This window comes from Oreochromis aureus, linkage group 6, assembly GCF_013358895.1.
Source record: "Oreochromis aureus strain Israel breed Guangdong linkage group 6, ZZ_aureus, whole genome shotgun sequence".
In the NCBI taxonomy this organism is placed as follows: Eukaryota; Metazoa; Chordata; class Actinopteri; order Cichliformes; family Cichlidae; genus Oreochromis; species Oreochromis aureus.
This window is the reverse complement of record NC_052947.1, coordinates 30,971,149-30,995,127: the sequence shown is the minus strand read 5'-3', so window position 1 is coordinate 30,995,127 and position 23,979 is coordinate 30,971,149. Positions and strand designations below refer to the sequence as shown.

Below are 23,979 nucleotides of genomic sequence, written 5' to 3'. Positions count from 1 at the left end.
TAGACAGACAGCAGAGAAAGGGTTAAAAGTATGGGACGAAATTGAAGCTTTATGCAACCTGTTCAGCATTTACAGGGTTTGGAGTCCATGAGTAAATGATTCATAAAGTTTGCTGAGGAAAAAAAAATGTATAGGAATTCTTTTTGGTGTCCTCGGCGATTTAGGAATCTCAGCAATTTATATAGTTGTGTGTTCTTAGGAGTGGGCTTAGCGGGATTAAAGAGCAGGATATTTTATTTAGTCCAATTAGTTGCAATAGATTGCTTAGTCATTTATCATGTGAAAAATAAACATTGATTGTCTCTGCTGGTGGGGGTTTGATTAAGTTAGGACTCTTAAGACAAAACATGACAGACTTCTTTCATAATTTTTGATAATTAAAAAATGATATATTGTGATAATATCACACATAACCACCGGACATATCTTTTCCTATAGACACACACAGTGTGTGTCTCAATAGTCTGCCGAAAGCGGCATCAGTGGAACTAATCTATCCAGCAGGGAATTCCTTGTGGGCCGTCTAATCTTGGGTCGCTTGTGAAAAGAGACTGTCTGTTCTATTGTCAGGCCTTATGTCAGAGTGTATTCACACTTGGCTCTAAATGGTGCCATCACTCTCTATTTCTAGACTGGCGAACAGTGACAAAATGAGATATTGACAAGCAGCTTTTGTTGAGGGAGAGAAAAGTGGAGAATGGCATCTAGTTTCCTTCTGAAACAGAAACCCACAGTTTCCTTCCTTCAGGGACAGAGATGAGAATAACAGTTTGCTTCTGTTGCATAGAGAAAGAGGTGGTTTTTTTTGTTTTTGTTTTTTAAAAGAGCAAAAAATGAGAGCCTAGATCCAGACTGGATTTTTACAGATAGTGCTGATATGGATAAACTGACAGAAATTGCATTTGCACTCAATCAGTATGTAATTTTAAAAAGGGAAATGCCTTAATTAACTTCCCAGGTATGTATTTTACAAACAGCTTAATGAATCATCTGCTCAGCTGTGATGCATACTCTGCTACATGTGCTGCCGACAGTGCCAGGCGTATTGCATTTGGAACTGCTCAGATTATAGCAATTTTCACGGTTTTCCGGTACATCCAGTTCAGGATCATTTCCACAGTTATCCTTTCTCATGAGTAGCACAGAGCAGGAAGAAGACTGTTTAAGATGCAGTCACATTAATGCAAACAATCCATGTGGTTTAGGGAGGGAGGGAAGGGAGCTGCCTGGAGTGTGCAGGAAACACACGCTAGCAGTAAATGTAACAAAACTTCACACCTTCGCACATCTTCTGCACTTTTAAATCACTTAAACTTGAGAGCTGGCGAGATGAAGACCGGCTAATCAGACAACATTTGACATTTCTGTTCTCATCTGCATGTTCAGAGCTGCAGTGCATGTACGATTGCAGAGCAGTGATACCATTTGTAAATTACCCACCAGCATCTTTTTCCGCATTTTGTTCTGTGCATCGATGCACATCGACGTGTTTGTGTTTCGGAGAATCTCAATGTAGAAACTTTTATTGAGAATATTGTGTGAATATTAGATTGGAGAAATAGGCAGGTAATGAGAAAGGTAAGAATCAGTGGGCTAACCAACTTTTGTAGCTTTTCACAGTGTTAGTTTGCTCACCTTAAACCAGAGATTTGTAAGGCTGCCAGAATATTGTGCTTTTTAAGACGTCTTTGACTCTGAAGATAAACTGTTGCAACTACTGTAGCCAAATGTTCCCATTTGGACATTTTTCTCAATTCATTGTGTGGTTATGGCCTCTCTGAGGAAGTTAACTCATCTTCATTCTGTCACTGTCACTGTCTCCAAGCTAGCTTTTTCTGATATACTGCTTATTGACTTACTGTGAAATGCTAACTGAGCTGTCCCATTTCTCAGTGTTCCCTTTGTTATCCATACGCCTCAATTTCAAACACACAACCCTAGTCAGTTATTGGGTTTGAAAATAGGTTACAGAGTAGTTATTAATCCCCGGTACCTTTAATCTCAGACAGTTGCGAAACTGAGATTTTATGAGTCACGGTGTCCGTTCTCCTTGTCTGACACCGTCACTGTTAGCGCGAGTGATTAATTCTGTGCGTTTCTTCAGTGTTCTCTGTCTGTAAGCTGCGTTTCCCCCTCCTCTTCACCCCATGTCGGGGTCTTCTTCCCTTTCATGTACCACATCTCTCCCTCTGCTTTCCCTCATCCTCACTGTGTAACACATTCATTGCCTCAGTCTCCCACCTGTCACCCAGGCCTGTACATGTGGTCCTGTTGTGTAACAGTGCTTTAGTGCTGTCTGCTGTCTGTCTTTAGTCACAGCTTTGCTATAGATCCCTCGCTAGGCTGAACGAGCCGGCTCCGGTGTCATGCTTTCATTCATTCTCTCTCACTGAAACACCACTTGCCATTCTCTCCTTTACAAATACACAGCCTGTATCAGAAATGCAGTTTGTGCAATGGATGACGCAGCTGCAAATCACATGTCATCTCAGTGCACCATGAGGAATCTGTTTTCTTTACAACTTGCCTTACTTGACCCAAGAAGTCATACTTTTTTTTAACTATGTGGTAGTTATAGCAGCGCTTCTTAAATTACCAGTAATAAAGTTAAAGCGCCTTCACGTCCTGCTTCCTGCGTCCTGCTTCCTGCGTCCTGCACTTTGGGTCCAAATCCTCCCTTCAGCTCAGTGGTACATGACAATTTCCATTTACCTTTGCTCATTTGATGCATATCTATTCACACCCACGACTGAACAGCTCCAAATCTACAGCAACTTTTTAATCAAGCCCATTAGGCCTTTGTGTGTTTTGCTGTATTTTCTTCCTGTGTGTGTGTTTTTTCTGCGTGACCCTTTTGATGTTATTGTTCGTGCTGTCAGATTTTACACGCAGATTTTATTTCCAGCGAGATGATTTTTGCATCCTCAATTTTCCTGCTTCGCCTCGTATTTAAATCCTGCTTGTGTCACTGATTGCTCTGCTCAAATGCTTGTGTCGCCTCCGTCCTCTTTAATCCAGGCCCGCCATATCTCTTTCAGCTTCAAGCACACAAACACACTCAGATTTCACTGCAGGTGGTGAGGGAAGCACATTTCTGTCGCGTATTCGTGTTTAGCTGGTTTCTACATCCCTGCTTTATCTCCTGCGCTAATGCGTATTTGGTCTTCCCTCGCTGAACGTCTGTCTCAATTTTTGTACTTTACAGTGCAATATAGCAGCCTGTTATACGTCTGCTAGACTCAAGGTATCAGCCTTGAACTGTTCTCATTGTATCATGGCGTAGCACTAGCGCCTTTTCAGTTTCGATATGCGTCTAAACGTGCTGCCCGTGTGTATACATATTTGTGTGCTTGCACGTGTATACATGCAAGCTGCATGCATTTGGCTTTTTTCACACACACTCACACACATATTTACAAACTGGTCCATCCTACTCTTGCATGGAGTTTCAGTGGAAAGTCCATGCCCTCAGGCTGATTAGTCTTTGCTAAATCAAACATGTCACCTAAATATGCAGTTGCAAACAGCAGATCCTTAGCCGTACCAGGCCAGCCCTAATGTGTCACGGGGCTGGCCGTTTGCATTCTATTCTCTATATTTGGCGTCAACCACTGTTTTCTGGAGGTAAAGGTGGCTGGCTCATTTTCAGCATTTCTGTTAATCTCAGATCTTACACGCTAGCAAAATCATTTTACTGTGAAAGCCACCATTCACGTTCCTCCTATCTGTCTCAACACGATTGGGGTATTCATGGGTCAAGTGACAAAAGAAGTAACAAATCTCATGCCAATACATTCAAAAACTGCCCAGACAGTGACTTTAACACTATGTCAAAACAAGCTTTCCTTGGCTCATTAATTACATGTAATGTATATGAACTCCATTTTAGCTGCTTCAGTTTAAAACCTTGGCGTTTTCAAGTTTTACTGGAACACTTGAACAGTGATTTAATTAGTTAGAGTTTTGCCAGTATGAAGAAGTGTATTCTGGATTTGCTGATCGTTAAGCTGATCAGTAAAATAACACACAGAAAACCCCAACAACAAGCAGCCACCCGAAAAAAAACAAAAAACCCCTGAACAACATCTTAAATACCACTGAACATTTATCAGGCACGCACATGTATTGATGAAATGTCTGGTGTGGTAGATAATGAACCATTAAAAACTGCTTTATAAATTGACAGTATGATAAAAGGATCATGGATGAAACCAGTCTTTGCACAAAGGAACCACGACAGCTGCACAGGCCAAAGAGTATTTTATGCTTTCGCTCTGTAGCTGCAGTTTCTCAGCTGTTAGTCCTAGTTTGTTTGTTTTTTTTTAACAAAACATGTCGGGAGGAGATGATCAGTAACACAGAGACAGAAACACACAGCAGTGCGTTTGCTGCCGCGTTATAATTTGCTCTGCTCTTCAGATCTTCTCCCTTCACTGGGAGCTTCACCACCGCGCTAGCTAGTCAAACAAAACGTGGGCTTGTGCTTCCGCGTGTGTGTGTGTTTTACAGTAAAGATAAGAAATGGCTGATCAAAGTCTTTGTGTCTTATGTACACAGACAGGCTTTTACTGTACGCATCAGTTTATCACTCACAGGTGAACTCAGATATCCGGGGTGGCTTTAAACATTTAAAACGCTTTTTTCTAACAGTAAACTCTGTGTGTTTGTTCATCTCTTTCTCTTAGAAAATCTTTGGTTTTTTGTCTCATTTCATCTGCTTTTGCAAATCTCTCTCGTGGTATTGTCACATGCATCACCTCGAATCTGATCTGTTTGTTTGGAGGAATGCGTTCACTGTAAGGCTCAAAGGTCACTTGAAATCACTTCTCTAGGTGGTCTTCCAAGCGGCTCGGTCTTTCGGTATCCGCTGTGTATGATAAAGGTGATAAGTACAAAAGTACAGTAACGTTAGAGCTGAAAACAAAGGAAAAACTAGGTATATATATATATTTTAATAAACGTTTGGGCATATGATTGGGCTTTTATAACCACTTTTACTACTTAATGTTCTTACTCTAGGTGTGACAGACATTGCAGGCAATTAAAGAGGACCAGGGCTTATGCTTATCACTCACTAATCCTATAAGTCCCATAAAGCACAGTATGAAACGCTTTATGGGACTTGATGGTGGTAACATTCTAGTAAAAACAGTTCTGATTTAATTCCTCTAGCTTCTTTAAATGCTAATCTACTGAAATCCTTGGCAGCAGCAGCACTATTTTGATACTTATGTTATTACTTATATGGTTTGCACATTCACCTAACAAGAGAAAAGATGCTCTGTTTGATTCTGAGAGGAGCCACAAATCCCTTTGGGGTTATGTGAGGAAGAACATGTGGGATAAAAATCTGCCAAAACAATTCTGTTACCTGCTGTGGCAACCACGTTTATAAAGCAGCTAAAAGTGGCTTCTTCTTGTTATTTGGGACTGTTTGTTAGGTGTGGTATAGTGTTTGACCACAGGGGGATGTAAGCAGTGAAAAACTTGTAGTTTCTTTATGTAGAGCTCTTTTTTTCAGACACAGGCTCCAAAATTACTCTTTTGAATTGAAAATATCAAACATTTCACTTATTATGTTTTTTTCCTTTGAAAAACTTTACAGATTATTTGTTATGTTTTCATTTTAGGAAGTTTACATTGATTTCTGGCACGTGTTCTAAACTAAAATAATTTTCCAAGTATTTTATCAACTCTTTTGTTTGCTGAGCGGCTCTCATGCAGGAGGTCGGTCCTTCCTGGATAGTCCAACCTCAAAACGGTCATGTTTTGAGGTTGGATGTCACATTGGGCCGCACTTTGGTGGTTCGAATCCACCATCAGGCCGGGGCCTTTCTGTGTGCGGTTTGGATGTTCTCCCAGTGGCTGCGTGACTTCTTTCCAGGTAGTAGATCTTGTTCCCAAAGTCTAAAGACATGCCGTGAGTGGGTCAGGTTAATCAGTGACTTTAAATTGGCTGTAAGTGTGAATAGGAGTATGAATGGTTGTCTGTCTCTTTGTATTGGCCATGCGACAGGCTGTCGACCGGTCCAGGGTGTACCCGGCCTCTTGCCCCATGGTAGCTGGGATAAGCCCAAGCCCGCTGCCAACTTTAATTATATAAGCAGAAGAAAATGAACTGATGGATGCATGAAACTGGACATGACTGTGAGATGTGTATCAGACTGAGAACCTGAGGAAACTACCTTAGATTCATATGGTAGCAATAGTCGGTCACAAGGTAGTGAAGCCCTCCTGTTTTACTGTAACTAGAATCATAAACTGCAAAATGAGATCATACTGTACTGAGGAAGACTCTAAACTTCTAAAATTAATTCTAAAGATGTTTACTGAAATAATAAAGCATTTTTCTCATAGACTTCTGTACAGTCAGGGTTCGTTTTGCAGCCAGAGAAAATGGCCTGTGGTGGCCTTTAAAAAGAATTTGATCTTCTCCATCGGCTTCATTTTTCAGACCTGGAGTCAAATATGTAAATCCTTGAAATATAGTATGGAAGCAACACTGCAGGCATGGATGGGGAAAAATATGATCCAAGTGAAACTAAGCTGAACGAGTGAGATTTTTGTAGGCGTAGTAAATGAGTTTGTCCTGATAAAGCTGTGTGTGTGTGTGTTTTAGTTCATATTACTCCTTTTTTACATTTAAAATGATTTTCAGTTGACACCTGAAGAAGTTTAGCGAAGCATAAAGACATTCAAAGCTGAAAAGCATTACCAGCGTGACGCTGCTCCGCTCTCCAGTCTTGTACATCCACATATTGCTCAGAAATGACTTGCAAAATGGTCTCCTGCAGTATTATATTAAGTACATCCTAATCCCATTACCATTAATGCTCTGTGTGTCCCAGAGAGAGAAATGATGGTGTAGATCTGACAGTAAATCATAATGTAACTCTGACTGCCAGGAGCTAATGAACTAGCAAGAATATAATAGGAGCAGGACCTTTCTACAGATGGTCTTCTTTGTCTCGATTCTAACAGAAACACAGTTTCCCTTCCTTCTAACGTCTGAATGACCTGTAATAACACCCTGTTATCCTCTGCATCTGTTTCTTTAAATAGATCTGTAGTAACAGTTAGTTTCCCCTCACCTAGGCAGCTGTCTAATCACCTTGCTGTTATTCAAACAACTGGCTTATTTCACTAGAAGTTTGTCATTTCCATTGCCCAAGAATGACACGACTCAAATGTGTATGTGTGTGTGTGTTCAGTGTTGATAAGCGTGCCCGGCCCTGTCCCGGTCTGATTGCAGATGTATAGCAAACACAAACATGCCATTGTACATTTGTTGGGAGTCTTATAATTAAATTAAATTATGAAGTCAACCTGTATTAGTAGTAAATAAATCTAACCTGAACCATTATAATCCAACAGTGAGATGTTTGAAAGTAGCCAAAACATCCTCCACTCTGTGTTTTAAAAATCAAACTGGTTCTCAAGAAGTCCACACAACTACATTTAATCTATAACGAGTGTTTTCTACGACCTACACCTTACTCGGGAGTCACCTGCTCATATGACTGATAGCTCTGTCCATCATGAGTCCATCATGCATTTGTGTGTTTGCGCATGTTCATGTTCATATTTGAGCTTCAGTGGAGCTTTACCTAACAGCGTTGGCACACGGTGCGCTGCCACACCCAGACTGCAGGAGCTGATCAAGCTGCGAAATCTGGAGCAAAAGCTTGAGCCAATAAAGAGTCTCTTGCTGGACATTGACTTCAGGTATGCTCAGTTGCCTGCATTTAACGCATATTCAGAAGTCTTCAGCATGAGCACATGAAGCCATGTGACGGTGCTGGAATATGACTTGTTGATTGTTTTTTTTGTTGTTTTTTACTTCATGCAAAGGTGCCACCCTTTGTGTGAAGTACAAAGGGTGTCGGGCATATAGTGAAATAGCTAGCGCAGCTTAAAATGCCAACTAAATATGTCAACATTAGGTAGAGACTGATAAAGCTGGCTTGTGTAAACACTAAAATCATGTGAAAACACAATAAAAATCCCGCTCTTTATCAGTCTGGGTGTTTGGGGACGAAATTCCGATGAATTCATTCAGAGGCTCACAAGAAATGTGGGAGGACTCGGAGAGTGGATGATAACATTCAATATGGTCTGTGACCGGGTTTAACCCATCGATATCATGGTTATGTGGTAAGCTGCAGTTCGCACCATCAGACCCTGAGAGTTTTTGCCTTGTCATGGTCATTCCTTTCACCATCGAATGATAGATTGCCATAATAATTCACTTTCTGGGGGCAAAGGCCTACCTGACACTCCTGCCTCGCTGTTACTAATTGACCAACTCAACGAGATTTTATGATTGGTAGAATCGCAAAAATTGAACGTGTGCACGTTGGCGCGTGGCTCAAGGTTGGGCCATGTACATCTGCGGACTTTCATTTTGGGTTTGCACATGACACAATAATATGTCTAATTTACCTGCTAGTTATTCTGCTCTTTATGTCTGTTTGTGTAATCTGACAGCTGTTTAAAATTCCACATTCATAGCAGCTGCGTGTGTCAGTTTGGCAGCATCGTGGTTTGCCTCTACTGCTCTGTGTGTGTGTGTGTGTGTGTGTGTGTGTGTGTGTGCGTGCCAGCTATGGTTTGCTGGAGTGGTGCTGTGTTAAACGGCTGTTCTGAATAATAGATACGGAGCGCAGCCCCAAGCCTGTTGAAAAATCCATGAGCTTCCGTTGCACTGGTTTATAAAAGCCGAAGTGCTCATGAGAGAGAGACGGAGAAAAAGAGTTTATAGCCTGTGAGGGGAACAGGCAGAATAAGATTTGGGCAGTCACATCCCAGATATGTCAAGGCATGAGCAAAGAATGGAAGACAAACACTTTGCTCAAATGTTTGACTGGCACATTGTACTGCAGGCAAGGTTTTGTGTAGATGTGTTTTTTCTTTTTAAGTGTGTAAAATGTTCTTTTTAAATATCACAGCTGCAATGGAAAAAGACAGGGAGGCATTACATTCTGGCTTTTACAGCTTTCTGTTTTAATTCAATGAATTGAAATAAGTTTTGGATTTGACATATTAGGACCCCTGTGTTATACTTTCCACTGTATACTACATACATAGTGTTCCTTATGTATGTAGTATACGTGTTGAGCCTGTTTTCTTTTACAGAACGTAATGTAGAAAATACCATTATCATATTTCAGTGGTGACATTAGTCAGTGGGAACCTCATTGTGAAACTAAAAGAAAATCACTTGCATCATTTTCTGGCAATGAGTCATTTGAATGATCACATATTATGAGATGTTATCACAGACGCATCATTCATTCGTTTGAAAAACAAAAATAGCAAACTCACCTGCGGAGCGAAAGTGAGAGGATCACTAAAGTCTGCGGCATGCACCCTCTGAGTGTGTGAATGTCAGTGTACCCAATGCTGGCAGGCATTTTTCAGACTGGCCTGCAGAGCCACTAACTCGGTTAAAAATAGCAAATGAGTTGTTTAAGGTTAGGCTACAAACAAAAGCATTTATAAGCTTGAGTCTCAGTTTATTCTGGCTTTGACATTGCCGCGCTATAAAGCTACTGGGATGAGTCACTGTTACTCAATGTTTTCACTGTTGTAATTAGTGAAAATAAAGTAATTTTTAACAACAAAAACAGATTTTTTGTGTCTGGGTTTTGTTTGTTTCTAATGGCGCTTGGGTCAAAATGACCTGCAAGCATAATTATAGAGACACAGTTCAAGCACTCCACAACACAGTGTCCACAGTCACAATAATTTCACTGAGTAAAAGAAAGAAAAACTCGCATTAGTAGTTACAGTTAAGTAAAAAATGGCAATCTGTAGAGGATTTCTAAAGGGGGGTTATCTGTTCAACAAAGGATCTGATTTGCTGGGTGTGGCGACTTTTCGCTAACCTGCCAAGTTCAGTCAATAATTTCCTTTGTTTCCCAACATGCCCTTTGGTCACATAGAAGACGTGACTGCAGGTGTGAGACCTTGAGAATTAGCATATCCAATTATGGAGAAGCGAGAAGTGCCCGCCTTACATAAGTTATGAGTTACTGAGTGTTTTCTTAAAACACACGTTTGTTGTACCCAAAATGGCCAAGTGGTTCATAGCAAGATGGTCCAAGCTTCAAACCCAGCCATAACCTTTCTGTATAGACTTCACATGTCATCCTTGTTTACAGCTTTTTACTCAGGTTTCTCCTGCCATTTCAAAACATGTTCATGCCACGTATGATGGTGCCGGACACTCCCACAAAGGAGATTCTCAGTTTTCAGAGTTTCACTTTCTGGTTACCTTCACAAAGGAGGTCCTGTTTTTGCATGCATGTCTTTCTGTCTGTAAACAAGATAGCTCGAAAAGCTTTAAATGAAATCTGATGAAACTTTGTATGAATATAGAGTGGAGTCATGTTAACAACCCCTTCAAGTTCTGCTTACATCCACCAAGGCCTTTAAGGTCAACGTAATGATTTATTGGTAGAAAATGGATTAAAAATCATTATAACTTAGAAACTATGAATTTTACAAGTGTGGTGTGTATTGTCAACTATATAGAAAGTACCATATAAAGATGTCAAATGTGATAATAGTGCTATATAATGAAAATGAAATGAATGCTGCAGATGTATTAAATCCACATAAATCATGAAAAAACGATTATCTATTGTTTTTATTGAGCAAATAACAAAAGCCTACAAATATGTTTAAAAAGAACAGAAGATAAGATAAGATAAGATAACTCTTTATTGTCATTGCACAGTCATACAAGACAAATTGATTATGCACAAAATACAATTCCTTTTCCTTAGAAGTAAATACTGCCCAGACAGTGAACTGTTTTAGTGGAGGTTTGCCACTGAACAACAACATGGCAGCAGTTCTTTTTCCAAATATCTTTTTAATAGCTTTAAAAAACCTGTATCAGTAAAATCATACTATAATAGGAATGCAAAGTGGCGTCCCTTGGTGGTCTGTGGAAAGAGAGAGTTGTGTGACATTAGTGGGAAGAGAAAAAGAGGGAGGGCGAAAAGAAGAGAGGGAGCATATTTTCTGGTTATGACCTTTTCCCAAGGATTTCCCACAAACTAGCTTTTGGCAGCAAGGAGGTGTGTATGTGTCTTTCCGACTATGTGACTGGGCATTGTGAATCTATGGCAGATAGCAGAATGATTCACTCTGTGCAACAGTTGTGCTCTGTAGTGCTGCAAATCAAGTTCATTTGCACAAGAAGCAGATAAGATCTCATGGAGACAATAAATATCTCTCACCGCACTGCATGTGTTTTGCATTAGGTTCAACCACCACACTATGGAGTCAGGATTAGTATGTGCCCATCTGAGTGCGCATGCATTACAAAACGCACACAAAAAATGATGCATCAGTCGTCATCAGCTCTCCCGAGCAAGACCAAGGTTGGTCATTTCTTCCTCAAGGACTTTCCTCTGCCGCTGAGCAGCAACCTCCCCGGGCGAAACTCAAGAGACTCTGCGAAGTGAGACACTTAAATGCCTTTTAACAGCTGTGTGTGCGTGATTGTGTGTTTATCAGAGTGACGCAGTGGCAGTTGGAGTGCGTCACTTTTCCTGTCAACCCACTGTACTGCATGCCGCGCACTCACACACTTGTAGGACCTCCTGATTGTGGAGCAAACAAACTGCTGGTGATGAAAATGCTAATATGTTTTCTTAAAACACGATGTTAATAGGAAATTCCCATGACCCCAACCTTAATCCGTTAATGCCAACTCCAAAGTATGTAGATAAAAAAACGAAGTAAACATTTTGTGTTGTTTGTCAGACTTTTACAACTTTTCCTGATTAGGCCAATTTAGAACTATGCGACCAAGCCCTTGGGTGATGGGACGAAGGTCTCGTGTTTGACCAAAACCCGAGAAGAAACCCACCAGGGTCCCTACAGACCCTTTATTAAATCCCAGCAATGACATTTAAAAGATCAAGGAGGTGGTGCAAAGGAAAAGAAATGGATGAAGCAGAGGGAGAGAGTGAGGAACTCCCTGGACTAAAATGATGGCACAAAAGAGGGAAGGGAGGAGGGATAGAGGGATGGATGAGAGGGAGGAAAGGGAGGGTATTTGAAGGAGGATCGTGTGAGAGCCTCATCCCTCGGTTCCATCAGCGTGTCCAAATATGGAGGCTTCTGCTATTGTCGAGCCCTGTTCTCAAGACCCGCCACGGACCAGGGAGAAAACTGGAGGATAGGAAAGGGAAGGGCTGGGGAGGGGAAGAGTGAGCGGTGGGAGAAAGTTGAAGGCAGATAGCTGAAAAAAAAAGGGAAAGAACAAGACAGCAGGGACGAGGCAGATCAACTGTAAAAATAGGTAGCGAGAGGTGCTGCGAGATGCAAGGTCGAGACAAAGGAGAAGAAGTTGAAGGTGAACGTGAATAAAATTGGACAGTTGGAACTTGGAAGGATAAATCTATGAAAAGGGGAAATAAGTTTAAATCTATTTTTAGCTCTGGATTTGTTTATTTCTGATTGTTCAAGCAGCAAGATGAAAGAATGAGAAAAAAGAACGATGGAAGTTCTTTAATTAGTCTGCTGAAGTGTCCCCATCCCTCTTTTGTATTCAGATACGTTCACTTCTCTGTGTGTGGGAGCAGAGGGGAGTCGGCGACCTTTGGGTCACTGTTTTGATCATGTGGTTGGAAGTTGCCATAAAGTCAAAGGTCATTTGTCAGGAAGTAGTGAGTTGGGAATGGGACATCTCTCTGGGGATGGTCTGAAATGTCAGATGTAGTTTTAAAACATTTGCCCAGACACTTGTCTCGCTATGCTTGTTGCACACTTGAACACATTTTTTGGAGCAAGTCTGTCTCAATTCATGTTTACGTTTGTGCTTACGAATTGTAGAACTACCTTTCAGGAGTTTATGTTTATACTAAGGGTGTGTTTCGATGCAAAGCTGCAAAATCATTCAGCCTGTATGTACGAGCAAATCATTGTGCTGTATGACATCAGAAAGTGAAAAAGGCCATCAGAATTTATCAAAGCTTTAGAAATGATCTGAAATTCATTTATATTAAAGGTAAAGTAAGTCATTTTTAAAATATTATTTAATCGAAAAAAAATTGTAACACTCATAAATATCTATTGATTATTAAATCTTGCAACAAATTGATGATTGCATCATTATAAAGTTTGATTTAATCTATTAAATATGCAAAGGAGCAGCTGCTGCTTTGTGGAAGCCGCCATGTTGGCCTATCACTTTGAAAATAGTGGCCAAAACTGATTTTACCATCCTGCCTGATCGCATTTTATGTATGCGGCTCGGTACCAGCCGCGTAAAATAATTTAAAGATCACAGATATCTCTAGCTAACCATTTCACATTTGTACATTTGTATTATCTCTTTTGAATTATGTCTTTCTCATCTTCCTCTTCCATTCCTGTCCTTCCTTCCACATCATCCTCTTCCTCCTCACCTCCACCCTCATCTCCTGAACTGAAGTCAAGGCTCTGTCACACAAAAATTTGCATAAATATGCTTATTTATTGGCCCAGTCACTTAGTGTCAGAAGATTAGACTTCTGACCCTCCCGTCACCGGCTTGTCAGGTACTGTTAGGCCAAAGCAGCAGCTTTTACTGACACAAAAGTTCAGGATATCTTCAATAAATCACCTTAGTAGGATTATGCACTTGAATTGTTTGGGGTAAGAAGACAGTATTCACTTGACTGCAATCTGAAATCTAGCAGTGGTATTTTACACACTGTATCTTTAAAATTACGCTCTAAAATATTTAAAAATTAAAAATATATTTTAATATAATTATTTTTCATTTTGATTGATAAATTAAATACATTGCGCTTCGCATCATAGGAGCATTCCCCTGGGATAAGCATTGGTTCCGGATCCAGGTGTTTGAAAAGAAGGACTAAATTCCTGGGGAATTAATTTTACTACTAACTGCTCAGAGAGTGGAGTACTTCATAGAAATCTCTTCACTCATGTAAAGGTATACTACAGGACTTTATAAACAGAAAATTCGAACTATTGACCATCCACCATTGTAACAATATATATAGTGTAAATAATGAAAAAGCGCAGTAGGTGCTCTTTAATGTTGATAGAGTAACGTGTTCATATGTGTGTCAGTGTCAGGGAGTTGGGAGTCTGTTTTCTGGAGAGTAATTTTCTGTGTGTGCGTGTGTGTGTGTTTGTGTAGGTGAGTATGTGTAGCCATGATGTGTATGGGCTTCAAGTGTGCGTGTGGAATGTGACGACTCAGCTTTACTTCCTCTCCATTCATCTTCGCGTCCCACTGATTGATTAATTGATTCATGCCTGTGTGGATCTGGTCTCGTAAAACCAGCCGTGCATGCGTGTTAAGAAGTTGGGAGATGGTTTCTAATATATGAGACTATGAGGGAAAAGAGCAATCAAACCGCATTGCACTAGCTTTGATGAGTCACAAGCTTAGAAAATGGTACTTTTGTGTGTGCATCTTAGTTTGATTCATCCACTTTACGTGTCTCCCACATGGAGATGCTGCATATTTCCTGAAAACAGTATATGCTAAGGAGGTAAGATATGCAAAAAAAAATAAAGTTGTTTTTGTTTTTGGTTATTATAATTGTTATGAGTGTTGACATTAAGTGTCATCTGGTCAGTTGTGTCATTTTTAAGTTAAAGTTGCGTGTTAATACAGCTGTAAAACTAAGAAACTTGTCATAAACAAGGCATAGCAGGGCAGTCCTCGATAGCAAACTGAAAGTAGCTGTTGCTTTGTGTGTCAACACTACCGTCATATGTGGTTAGTTTTGACATTGTGTGTTGCAAATATTTTCCTTGACCACACTGGTACATTTCGGCCTTCTCATTAGGATGTTCATTCATTCTTAAATAATTTTAGGGTCCAAACAAAAGCCACAAGGAGCTTAAGAGACACGTTATACTGTTACAAAACATAATTTAATTCATAAAGAAGCTAGTCCAGCTAATACAGGAGATAACATCGGAGCTGCTAATGTAAAATCTCATTTGCTGTGTTGTGATTTATTTATTTGTTTATGTTTTTCCATAGTAATTGTGTGTTAGTTTATGATTTAGCAGTGGTTTTCCGATTGCGATAACAGGCCTTAACCTCAATAAGTGGGTTCAATGTGTGTTAAGGTCATCTAACGCAGATCTACTAAATAAAAAAAACAAACATTATGAAACGATGCATGGACAGATTGTGAAAGGATGAATAGTAATAAAATAACAATTATTGAAAACCACAGTTCGGTTTCTATCTTTTTTTAACCACAGGCCTGAACATTTGATCGCGATTAGAACATGAAGAAAAAACAAACTAGACTATTCTGATGTTTTCCCAATTTATTTACCAGTTCTGTTACCTGAATGATCTCAAAACACTGCAACACAGCTTCACATGGCTATCACGGAAGATGTAATCACAGTTGTTACATCTCTGATGTGTGCACGGGTTTCTCTGTGCGTTTGTCCGTGCTTCAATAAAATGGAAGTTTGTGCAGAAAACAACAACAACTGGGTTTTATCCTACATGCAGTGCCAGCACGTCTTATCTTATCTGGCTCTATAATAAAAAAAAATCTTTTAAGTCTTGTAACATGCATCAAATGTTGTTTGATGTTAATTGACAAGGAACAGACAACATTCTTGGGGGTTGGGGGGGTGGTGGTGGTGGTTGCTGGACAGATGTAATTTTCTGTTGCAGCAATGCACGCTTTGTTATGAAAATCATTGACGATGGCTTAGTCTGGAAAAATTATATGCAAAAGGAGACTGAAGAGGAAGAAACTTTAAGATATCCTGCCACGTAATTTAGGTTGGCCAGGTTCTTAAGTCTGATAGATGTCTAGGTATATGGCTAAGTGTTTACAGCATGAGCATTGTGGTGTTTTTGTATGTGTAGTTGTAGTATGTGTAGCTGTCCCCAGCTGAACCCTATCTGCTCCAGGCAGCTGGTCTGAATAAATCAATAAAGCCCGTTGAGCTGCATTGAGGCTTAGAGTACTGGTGTCAGTTTCTCCCAGAGTGCTGCCTTTACAGAGCCTGTAGAAGATCAATAGACAGACACGTAGTAATGTACTGCACTTAGAAAGTAGTAGATACTCATACCTTTGAATCCATTCGCACAACTATCAACCTGCTGTGCACTTTACTGCTGGAAAACTTCATCTTTTCACTGTCTGTTATGTCAAGCTTTTAACTGCCTCAAGGTTTGTTTTAGACTTTCAAGCACGCTGTTGACAACGTTTGAAATCTGAAATGGAAGAAGACAAGGAATGCGGATTATGCCAGGCATTGTGAGGCTCAATGGCCTTCGAAATACTCTAGGTCGACTTCACCATCTTTACAATCTGTGTGCCGTTTGCTAGTGCCTGTTTTTGGGTTGTTCGTATCTTTGTCTGTAGCATGTCAGCATTTTTGTTATGAAGAAGGCATGTCGGAGTAAGAAGGAAATTCACAAAATAGATGTTTGTCTATCTATACTCTTTACCTTTTTAAAGGTATTAACACTGGTGCAGTTCCTATTAATACAAGTCAAAATGTCTCCTACTTAAAGATGCAGATGGAACACAAATTTTCAAAGTTTCCACCGAGACCACTCTTGCTTACCGGTTATGTAATCAGATTTACTGACTGGTTTCTCTGCCAATTCAGTACAGTTGGAGTTTTCTTGGTGTCAGACTGATGCATCTTAAGGAATTTCTTGGCTTCTCATCTATGAAAAATGAAAGTGTGTTACTAAGCTTGTGGGCCAACTGCCTCCAGAAGAGCTTTTAGCCTCATTGACATAGATTCTGGGCACAGGCTTTTAAAACCTCACTAGGGTGATGAATGATATGTTTCCAAAAGACATTCCCTCATTTGGTGTTTTGACGCAAAGAGTGCTTTCTAGTATTGCAGTCAAAAATCTATTTAGTTGTCTGGTCAGGTTACGAAATGTTGATTGCGCAGTGCAAAGCATTTAATTCACATAATTTTAATCCACCAAACCATCAGTCATTGTGTTTCGTAATATTTTTTTCTATTATTTTGTTCCGATTTAGGCTTGTTATCCATATGATCCATTTAAAGCAATTACTTGGATATATTTCCTGATAATCTGCTGTAGCTGAAGATCCACGTCACTGTTGTACAAATTATTCATGCATAAAGTAACACAGATTCTTGTAGTTGGGTAGCACAGGGTGAGGACACTGACTAGTTCAAGGGCCCAAAATAGAGCACAGGACACTCGAATGATTGAATTAGTTTAACAGAATTATTTTTATGGTGATAAGAAGCTTAATGACAAGTTTTGGTGAAACTGCAACTCACATCTGTTGGTTCGAATCTCTAAATAGAGAATTTTTGCATCTTACAGTGGATTAAAACCCTATAAAACTATTATACAGCTAATAATAAAATTAGTTCAGCCAATACTGTTGTCAGTTGGAAGTTTTCTTAGACTTTTATTGTAAGCAATGGGTTAGAAAAAGAAATTGATACCTAGGTATTAGTGTCAGTTGTACCAATACAGTATCTGTTACGGCCCCAGCAGGGCCTGCTGTGATTTTGACTCTGCGTGGGTGTGTCCACCGTCTCTCCCGCCTTAGGTGCCACGCTTTTGCGCAGCTGACTCTACTCAGAAATTAGGCCAGAGTACTTAAGGCCAGAGAAAGGCAAGCTCTAGTACCAGAGAGTTTTTGTGCAGCTTGTGAGCTGTGTGTGTGCGGCTTTTGTTTGCTGGCCAACTTCTGGGTTTCGTTTTCTTTCTTTCTTTCTTTTTTTTAAAGAGTACTGGCTATCAGCTTGTCCCTCTCTTTCAGTTTAATTATTTATAAATAAAGAACTTGAATAATTTAGCCTCCATGTCTTCTTTTTTCGACCCGGGAACTTTTTTGTTACTTTACACCATCCTTTGGACTTTTTAGAGGAACGTAACAATTTTGTATCCACATTTCGCTCCATTAGACTAATTTAATAAAAGTACAAAAACTGGAGAGAGTAGAAGGGTTAACTCCCTGCAGGAGGACTGAAAGAGATGGAAATATGTGTGTGTGTTTGATAATCTTCTGTAGTACACAGACCAACTTACAAACACTCCCACTCAGCATCAGACTGACGCACAAGCTTTCACATATAAATTGGATGCTCATCAGTCACACATATCAGACTGACACATGGTTACATATCTTTCCCTTTTTTTCTGTTAAATGAAAACAGTACATTGGCATGTAGACAGATCACGAGGAATTTCATAGAACGAGCACTCAGATCTTTATTTCAGAACTCTTGAATTATGCTTTCGTTCCTCCCAAGGAGAGTAATTGTACAATAGAGTATCTGTCAGAAATGTGATTTCTTAGGGCTGTACAGATTGTCCAGATCCACAGCTTGGTTCGTAGCTCAATTTTTAGGCCAGAATTACAGTTCATACCTCAGTTTTGTTTGTTTTTTTCAAGAATAAAACAGAAAAAAAGCTAACATTTATTTTTATGACAGGGATTCATTACTTCATTACTGTGATGTATCCAGTTCAGTCTTCACCTGAATGATTTTTGGAAACATTAAACATTAAATCTTTACTACATGTGTGTGAAGCATGCCAGCATGTGTTTGCACGTAGCAAATGCATGAAGCTGCAGGGATCATAGAACCCCTGAAAAGGTCTCATACATAGCTGAACTAGGCATGCACTGATAATAATGTGTATTTGTCCTAAAAGCTCTTATCTTGCATACCTGGAATAGCACTTATGTAGAATAAATGATAGTCTATTGAAAACATATCTTGTTGCAGGCCAGCAAGTTCAATTTTACTAGTAAATAGTTCACATTGCAATGAACTTCATCAGTCAGTTTACAGTAGAGAGCACACGACCTGTTATAGACCATGTCACTGTAACCCTTTAGATGCTCTTCCAGTCACCCCCCTTGCTAATACGGTTAGCGTCTTCATCTGTTTGAACAATGAGGCCAGCTAGCCAGGTTACTGTATGTTTGGACAGGCTGATAGTAGCTGGCTATGGGCCATCTCTCTAATCCACTGTTTGTATATTTCCTTGTTGGCTCTTCAGCGGGGTGAATAGGCCTGAGCCGTGGGCTGATATGCAAACACAGTTTGTGAAACACCCAATATTGCATTACCGTTGGCTTGTCAGCATCTGTGTAAATCCACTAAGCATGGATCATGTTTGCTTGAAGAGTGTGTGTCTACAGCTAGCCATGATTTTTACAAGTATAAAATTTCCTCCTCAAATGCCAGTAATGGCTAACAGTCAGCATTGTGCTGATCTGGGAAGGGAGGGTGTGTCCTTAGAGCTTCCTTTTTGTATCCACACACCTGACACATAGTCTGATAACTAAATATGACTCTTTTTTCCCAGTCCTTTCATTATTAAATTAGTTTATTGACAAATCAGCCACAGACCTGACTGGATCATCAGATTTTTGGTTACGTCTGACAGTTGTTTACATTTAAAAAACAGCTGCCAGGTGGATCATGTCAGTACATACCACCACAAAAATGACGTATGTCAGCAGTTCATATTCATATTACCGCGATCGCGAAAACAATTTTGCCCAGAGTCCATATTTTCAACATAATCCAGTCCATTTTATCAGCGACCTGTGCAGTGCTGCCTCTCAGAGAAACAGAGGCTAATTTAAAAGTTGCTACAGCATTTTAGTTGATTTTTTTTTTATGTAAGAAAGAAAGCTTTCTTTGGGATTTCAGAGGCACCTGGTGACTGGTCTTTACAAATTCTCGGGTAATATATTAGCGCTTGCAAGCGACTGCTGTTAAGATTGTGTTAAGTGATTGTGTTGAAGCCCTTGTTCTCTGTTGTGCTCTGCAATTCACTTCTTTTTAATCTCACTCAACCAGTAAAGTGAAAGTTATGCTTCGCTCCTCTAAACTGCATTGCTTTTTGCTCTCTTGTTAGAACTGAAAACCTACCTGATATCAGGGAGGAAGCTGGATCATGATGTGCAGTGTGGCTGTTCTCAGATGGCACTGCCAGGTGAGGATTTTGAAGGGGTCAGCCGCTCCTCCTGTCCTCCGACCCACACACCAGACCTCATCCCTGGAGGGGCGCAGGCCGCTGAGCCTCTGCTGCCACACCAACCACCTGACCGGATTGGGGTAAGAGGAAAAAAGTGATAAAGACACTTTCCGCATGTCTAAAACCACATATGAGGAACTCAAACTGGCATTGATGCTTGTTGTCCTTCTGATGAACGCCTCACTTAAAGCAGTGGCTCTCATACTTGTCATATCAAGAAATGGAGAAAACTTCTCACTCTGCATTGTTTTAATCAGGCATTAACAATAAAAAGGACTCCCTTGGTCATATTCTTTTTTTTCTAGCTCTGTGCCCCAGCAGTGAGAACCCCTTGTCTATAGTAACATACTAAACTGAAGTACTTTTGGTGCATAATGTTGCTATCCACACCCCGCAGCATGGAAAAATAGTTCTTGTAACCTATTGTCAAGCTTTTCTAGTGATTCTCTATCATTACTGAACCAGTCAGTGATGAAGGGAAGCTCATTTTGAACATTTTGTGACTCACACAGAGTTATTTTCTCTCCGTATGTGCTCATATTCATTTCTAAGTCTTAATTATTGGGGGGGTTTATTATAAAACTGAAACACTCCAGCTCATCATTTTACTTTTACTTAAACTTAAAACATGCTAGTGCGCACAGCTCAGTCATATATAACCTGATGCTGTTATTGCACAAGCTGCTTCTTTATGTTTAATTCGTCAAACTCTCCCCCTGCTGTCTTTTTCTCTCTCCAGCCTCCCTGTGTGTTTCATAACACGGTCCTGTCTTCCGTGGCAGAGCAGGCTGATGATGTGGCTGTGCTGAATGGCTGCCAGGAAGAGCACAAGACTAGCAGTGCCAAGGTACAACACACACACACGAGCAGCGACAGCATCGGTGCACTTGTCAAGCACTCGATTAAGCATTTGTCACTAAAGCTACTTGACAGTCATGCCCCGTGCTTATCGCTTTTTGTGTCCTTTCTCTTTTTTTTACCTCCGTCGTCTGTCCTCTGACTCTGGTCCCTCTGTCTTTTTCATCGCCTTTATCTCCTCTACTCATCACAGTTTATCCCAGGTCACAGCCCCAGGGCAGTCAATGGCCTGCTGAGTCCCCCGCTGGAGGAACCAGTGCGGGCCAGTCAGAGTTCTCTATGTGACACGGGAACTGGCACCAGTCTCGGCATGGCCGGGGGCACGGGGGCAACAGGTACAGGCATGGATCACTCTGCCTTGATACAGTTGCGTGCCAAGAACTACAGACAGAAGAGCGACGCCCATTTCGTGGATGTTATAGGGGAGGACAGGTGAGCAAAGTGGTTAAAGGTGGCATTTATGATCTGATAAGGTCACTCAAGGGTGACTAATTATGCAGGAGTGGGTAAAAGTTATCACTTTGGCTTTGAATATGATGCCATGTTTTCATAATTTCCTAAAGGTTTATTACGAATAAACCTTTGTACTGAGGGCTCGCCTCGCCAGATCACAGAGATAAACGCATAAACGCCACACACAGAGTTCTCAGGATGCTCTTGAAGATGAAATGTAAACATCGTATGATTACTTGAGGACTCAAGGGTTTAATGCTAATGTGGGAGCAGTTGTTTCAGACTTACAGTTTGTTTGTTTTATCCTGAATCACCAGATGAGTTGTTACAGTTGTTGCATTTTTTTCGCACAATAAAATAATAAGGGAACCATTTGACTTTTTCTGACCTTTTGCCGTATTTTTTTTTCCTTACTCTGATCTCCAGTCTAATGAAGGATTACTTTTTCAAACCACCCATCAATAAGATCAGCCTTAACTTTCTAAAGAGACCTCTGGAAAAAGCCTATCGGAGCAGCTACAAGGAAGAGGTACACACAAGTACACAAACACATTTTTCTACTCAATGGTTTGATGATCCTACCTGCGATTGGGATTTTAACACTCTTCGCTGATTAACTTGAGGCTTAACTAAAAATAGTACCCAGCAGAAGAGAGGGCTTCCTACGTGGATAAGAAAGAAAGAACCCCCTGAAAAACTGAAGTGTTAAAAAGCAGAAGGCAATAAGGAGACGAATGACAAACAGTAGTGTCCTAATGCATCTTTTGAATCTGAGGCAGAGCGTTTGATTCTCTCTGTGTCACTGCGTGCTTGTCTCTTTGACCGATGGGGTGGAGTTGTTGTAAGTTTTTCCTTGTACCCCTCTTGTTTCCGAAATTTTATCCCACATGCTCTCTCACACAGGCGCACACACACAGGACCAGTTCCAGTTGGCCTGCATTGACCTCTAAGTCTTGTAGCCACCTGCTGTTAAACCAGTGTTACTACAAAAAAAACAAAAAACCCCCACAACACTAGGATCACTTCACGCAAAATGTCTACAGTGTGTGATCGTAAGAGTTTGCACATGACTATGACTTTTGGGTTTAGCTTTGAAAATATATTCAGTATGTAAACATTGATATAATATTTGTTATTTGCTAAAGCAGCACAAGTTTTAGTTTGTGCATTCATGTCTAGAAAGAATTGTTTAACGATTGGAAGAATTCAGTTGATTTTTGCATTTGTAAAAAAGCTTCTATTTGTCGCTTTTGCTGTTGTTTTGCACCCCCCTTTAAGGATGAAAATAGGATTTAGTTGGGTTTTTTTAACACCCACTGAAAAAATGTGATTAATTTAAAAATAATCTGGCAGTTTAAAGAAAGCAGTAACATTTTTTTAAGTTAAATCAGATTAGGAAACCATGTAAAAACAACGCAGATCTGGACACTACTGCTAAAAAAGGTAAAAGAAACATTTTGGAGGTTTCGTTGTGTCTGTATAGAAGATTCATAACATTCAACTTTGTACACATAAACTTTGTTTTGCATTTAGATTTAGACATTTTAGACCTGATTGTAAAACATCCATACATTTATGTGTGCATTGCAAGGTGTGGGTGTAGTTTCTGTAAAAATGAGCAACTGCAATTACTCTTCCCATTTAGGTCAGAAATATGGTTCCGGTGCAGACTTTTGCAAGCACCACCTTCAGCTCCTTATTGGATGTTCTCCTCAGCTGTTTTGTCTTTCTGGCCCTCACCCTGGCCTGCTTTCTTCCACCTCTCATGAGCTCATCCACTCTGGCTACCGCTGCCCTGGCCTTGGCTCCCCTGGCTGGTCTGTTTGAGCTGGCCTCCTTGGTGCTCTCCATACGGTGAGGATGTTTAGGCAGCTGATGCAGATGGAGAGTGTTTGTGGGTGTTAGCGAGTGTGCACACATGTTGTATATCAAAAATGTTTTGACCGATATGCCAATAAAAACATTTGTATAAGATATTTTATAACGTAACACATTCATTGTCTCAACATTTGACCTTTTTACAAAACAATGACAAGGCCTCAGTGTTTTCCCCAGATTTTATTTTTCCTGGCTGGATAGCGAAATCTCTGAAGTGTTATTTATACCGTTGCTCTCGGTGCGGTTCCAGCTGGGCGTAAGAATACGCAATTGTTTGTTTTCAAGTCGAGTGCTGTCACAGTCGAATAAAAATCTGTATCTCTTGGGCTTCAGTGCCACGGAACTGAAACTACTGATAGACCAACATGCAGGACTATGACTTTCCACTGAGACCAGCATGAATTGTTTTACACTGTTTTATGTTTTATTTGGCTTCCACACCACGGATAAATTTCCCCAGTCAATTACTGGCTTAGAAACCGGCACAATGACAAACTCATACCAGGCTTAAAGAGAAAAAAACCAAACTTATTCTTGGATTTTCCAATACTCTGAGTAGTGCTCGGGATGTGTTTTCTTGTGGTACTTTCTTTAATGGAGAGTATTTAAAGATGAATTAATTTTCACTTATTGCCTTGCCTAAATGGGTAATAAATCTTCATCTTCTTGCTGTGACTTGGACAGTATTATTGTTTTAATAATGTATCATAATTAAGGGTAATGAGAATCTGCAGTTTTTTCCCAGACTGAGCAAGGATTGAGGAAGT

General features: G+C 40.2%; 1 protein-coding gene across 2 annotated transcripts in view; it reads left to right on the top strand.

Moving 5' to 3' along the window:
• adcy9 (adenylate cyclase 9) overlaps positions 1-23,979 on the top strand; it is a 40,523-nt gene that overhangs the window by 5,498 nt on the left and 11,046 nt on the right. For both annotated transcript variants that reach the window (XM_039613603.1, XM_039613602.1), the window contains exons 3-7: positions 19,904-20,103; positions 20,763-20,870; positions 21,075-21,313; positions 21,761-21,863; positions 22,980-23,188. In XM_039613603.1, the coding sequence (XP_039469537.1) occupies positions 19,904-20,103; positions 20,763-20,870; positions 21,075-21,313; positions 21,761-21,863; positions 22,980-23,188 (859 nt within the window). The remainder of the gene's footprint in view (positions 1-19,903; positions 20,104-20,762; positions 20,871-21,074; positions 21,314-21,760; positions 21,864-22,979; positions 23,189-23,979) is intronic.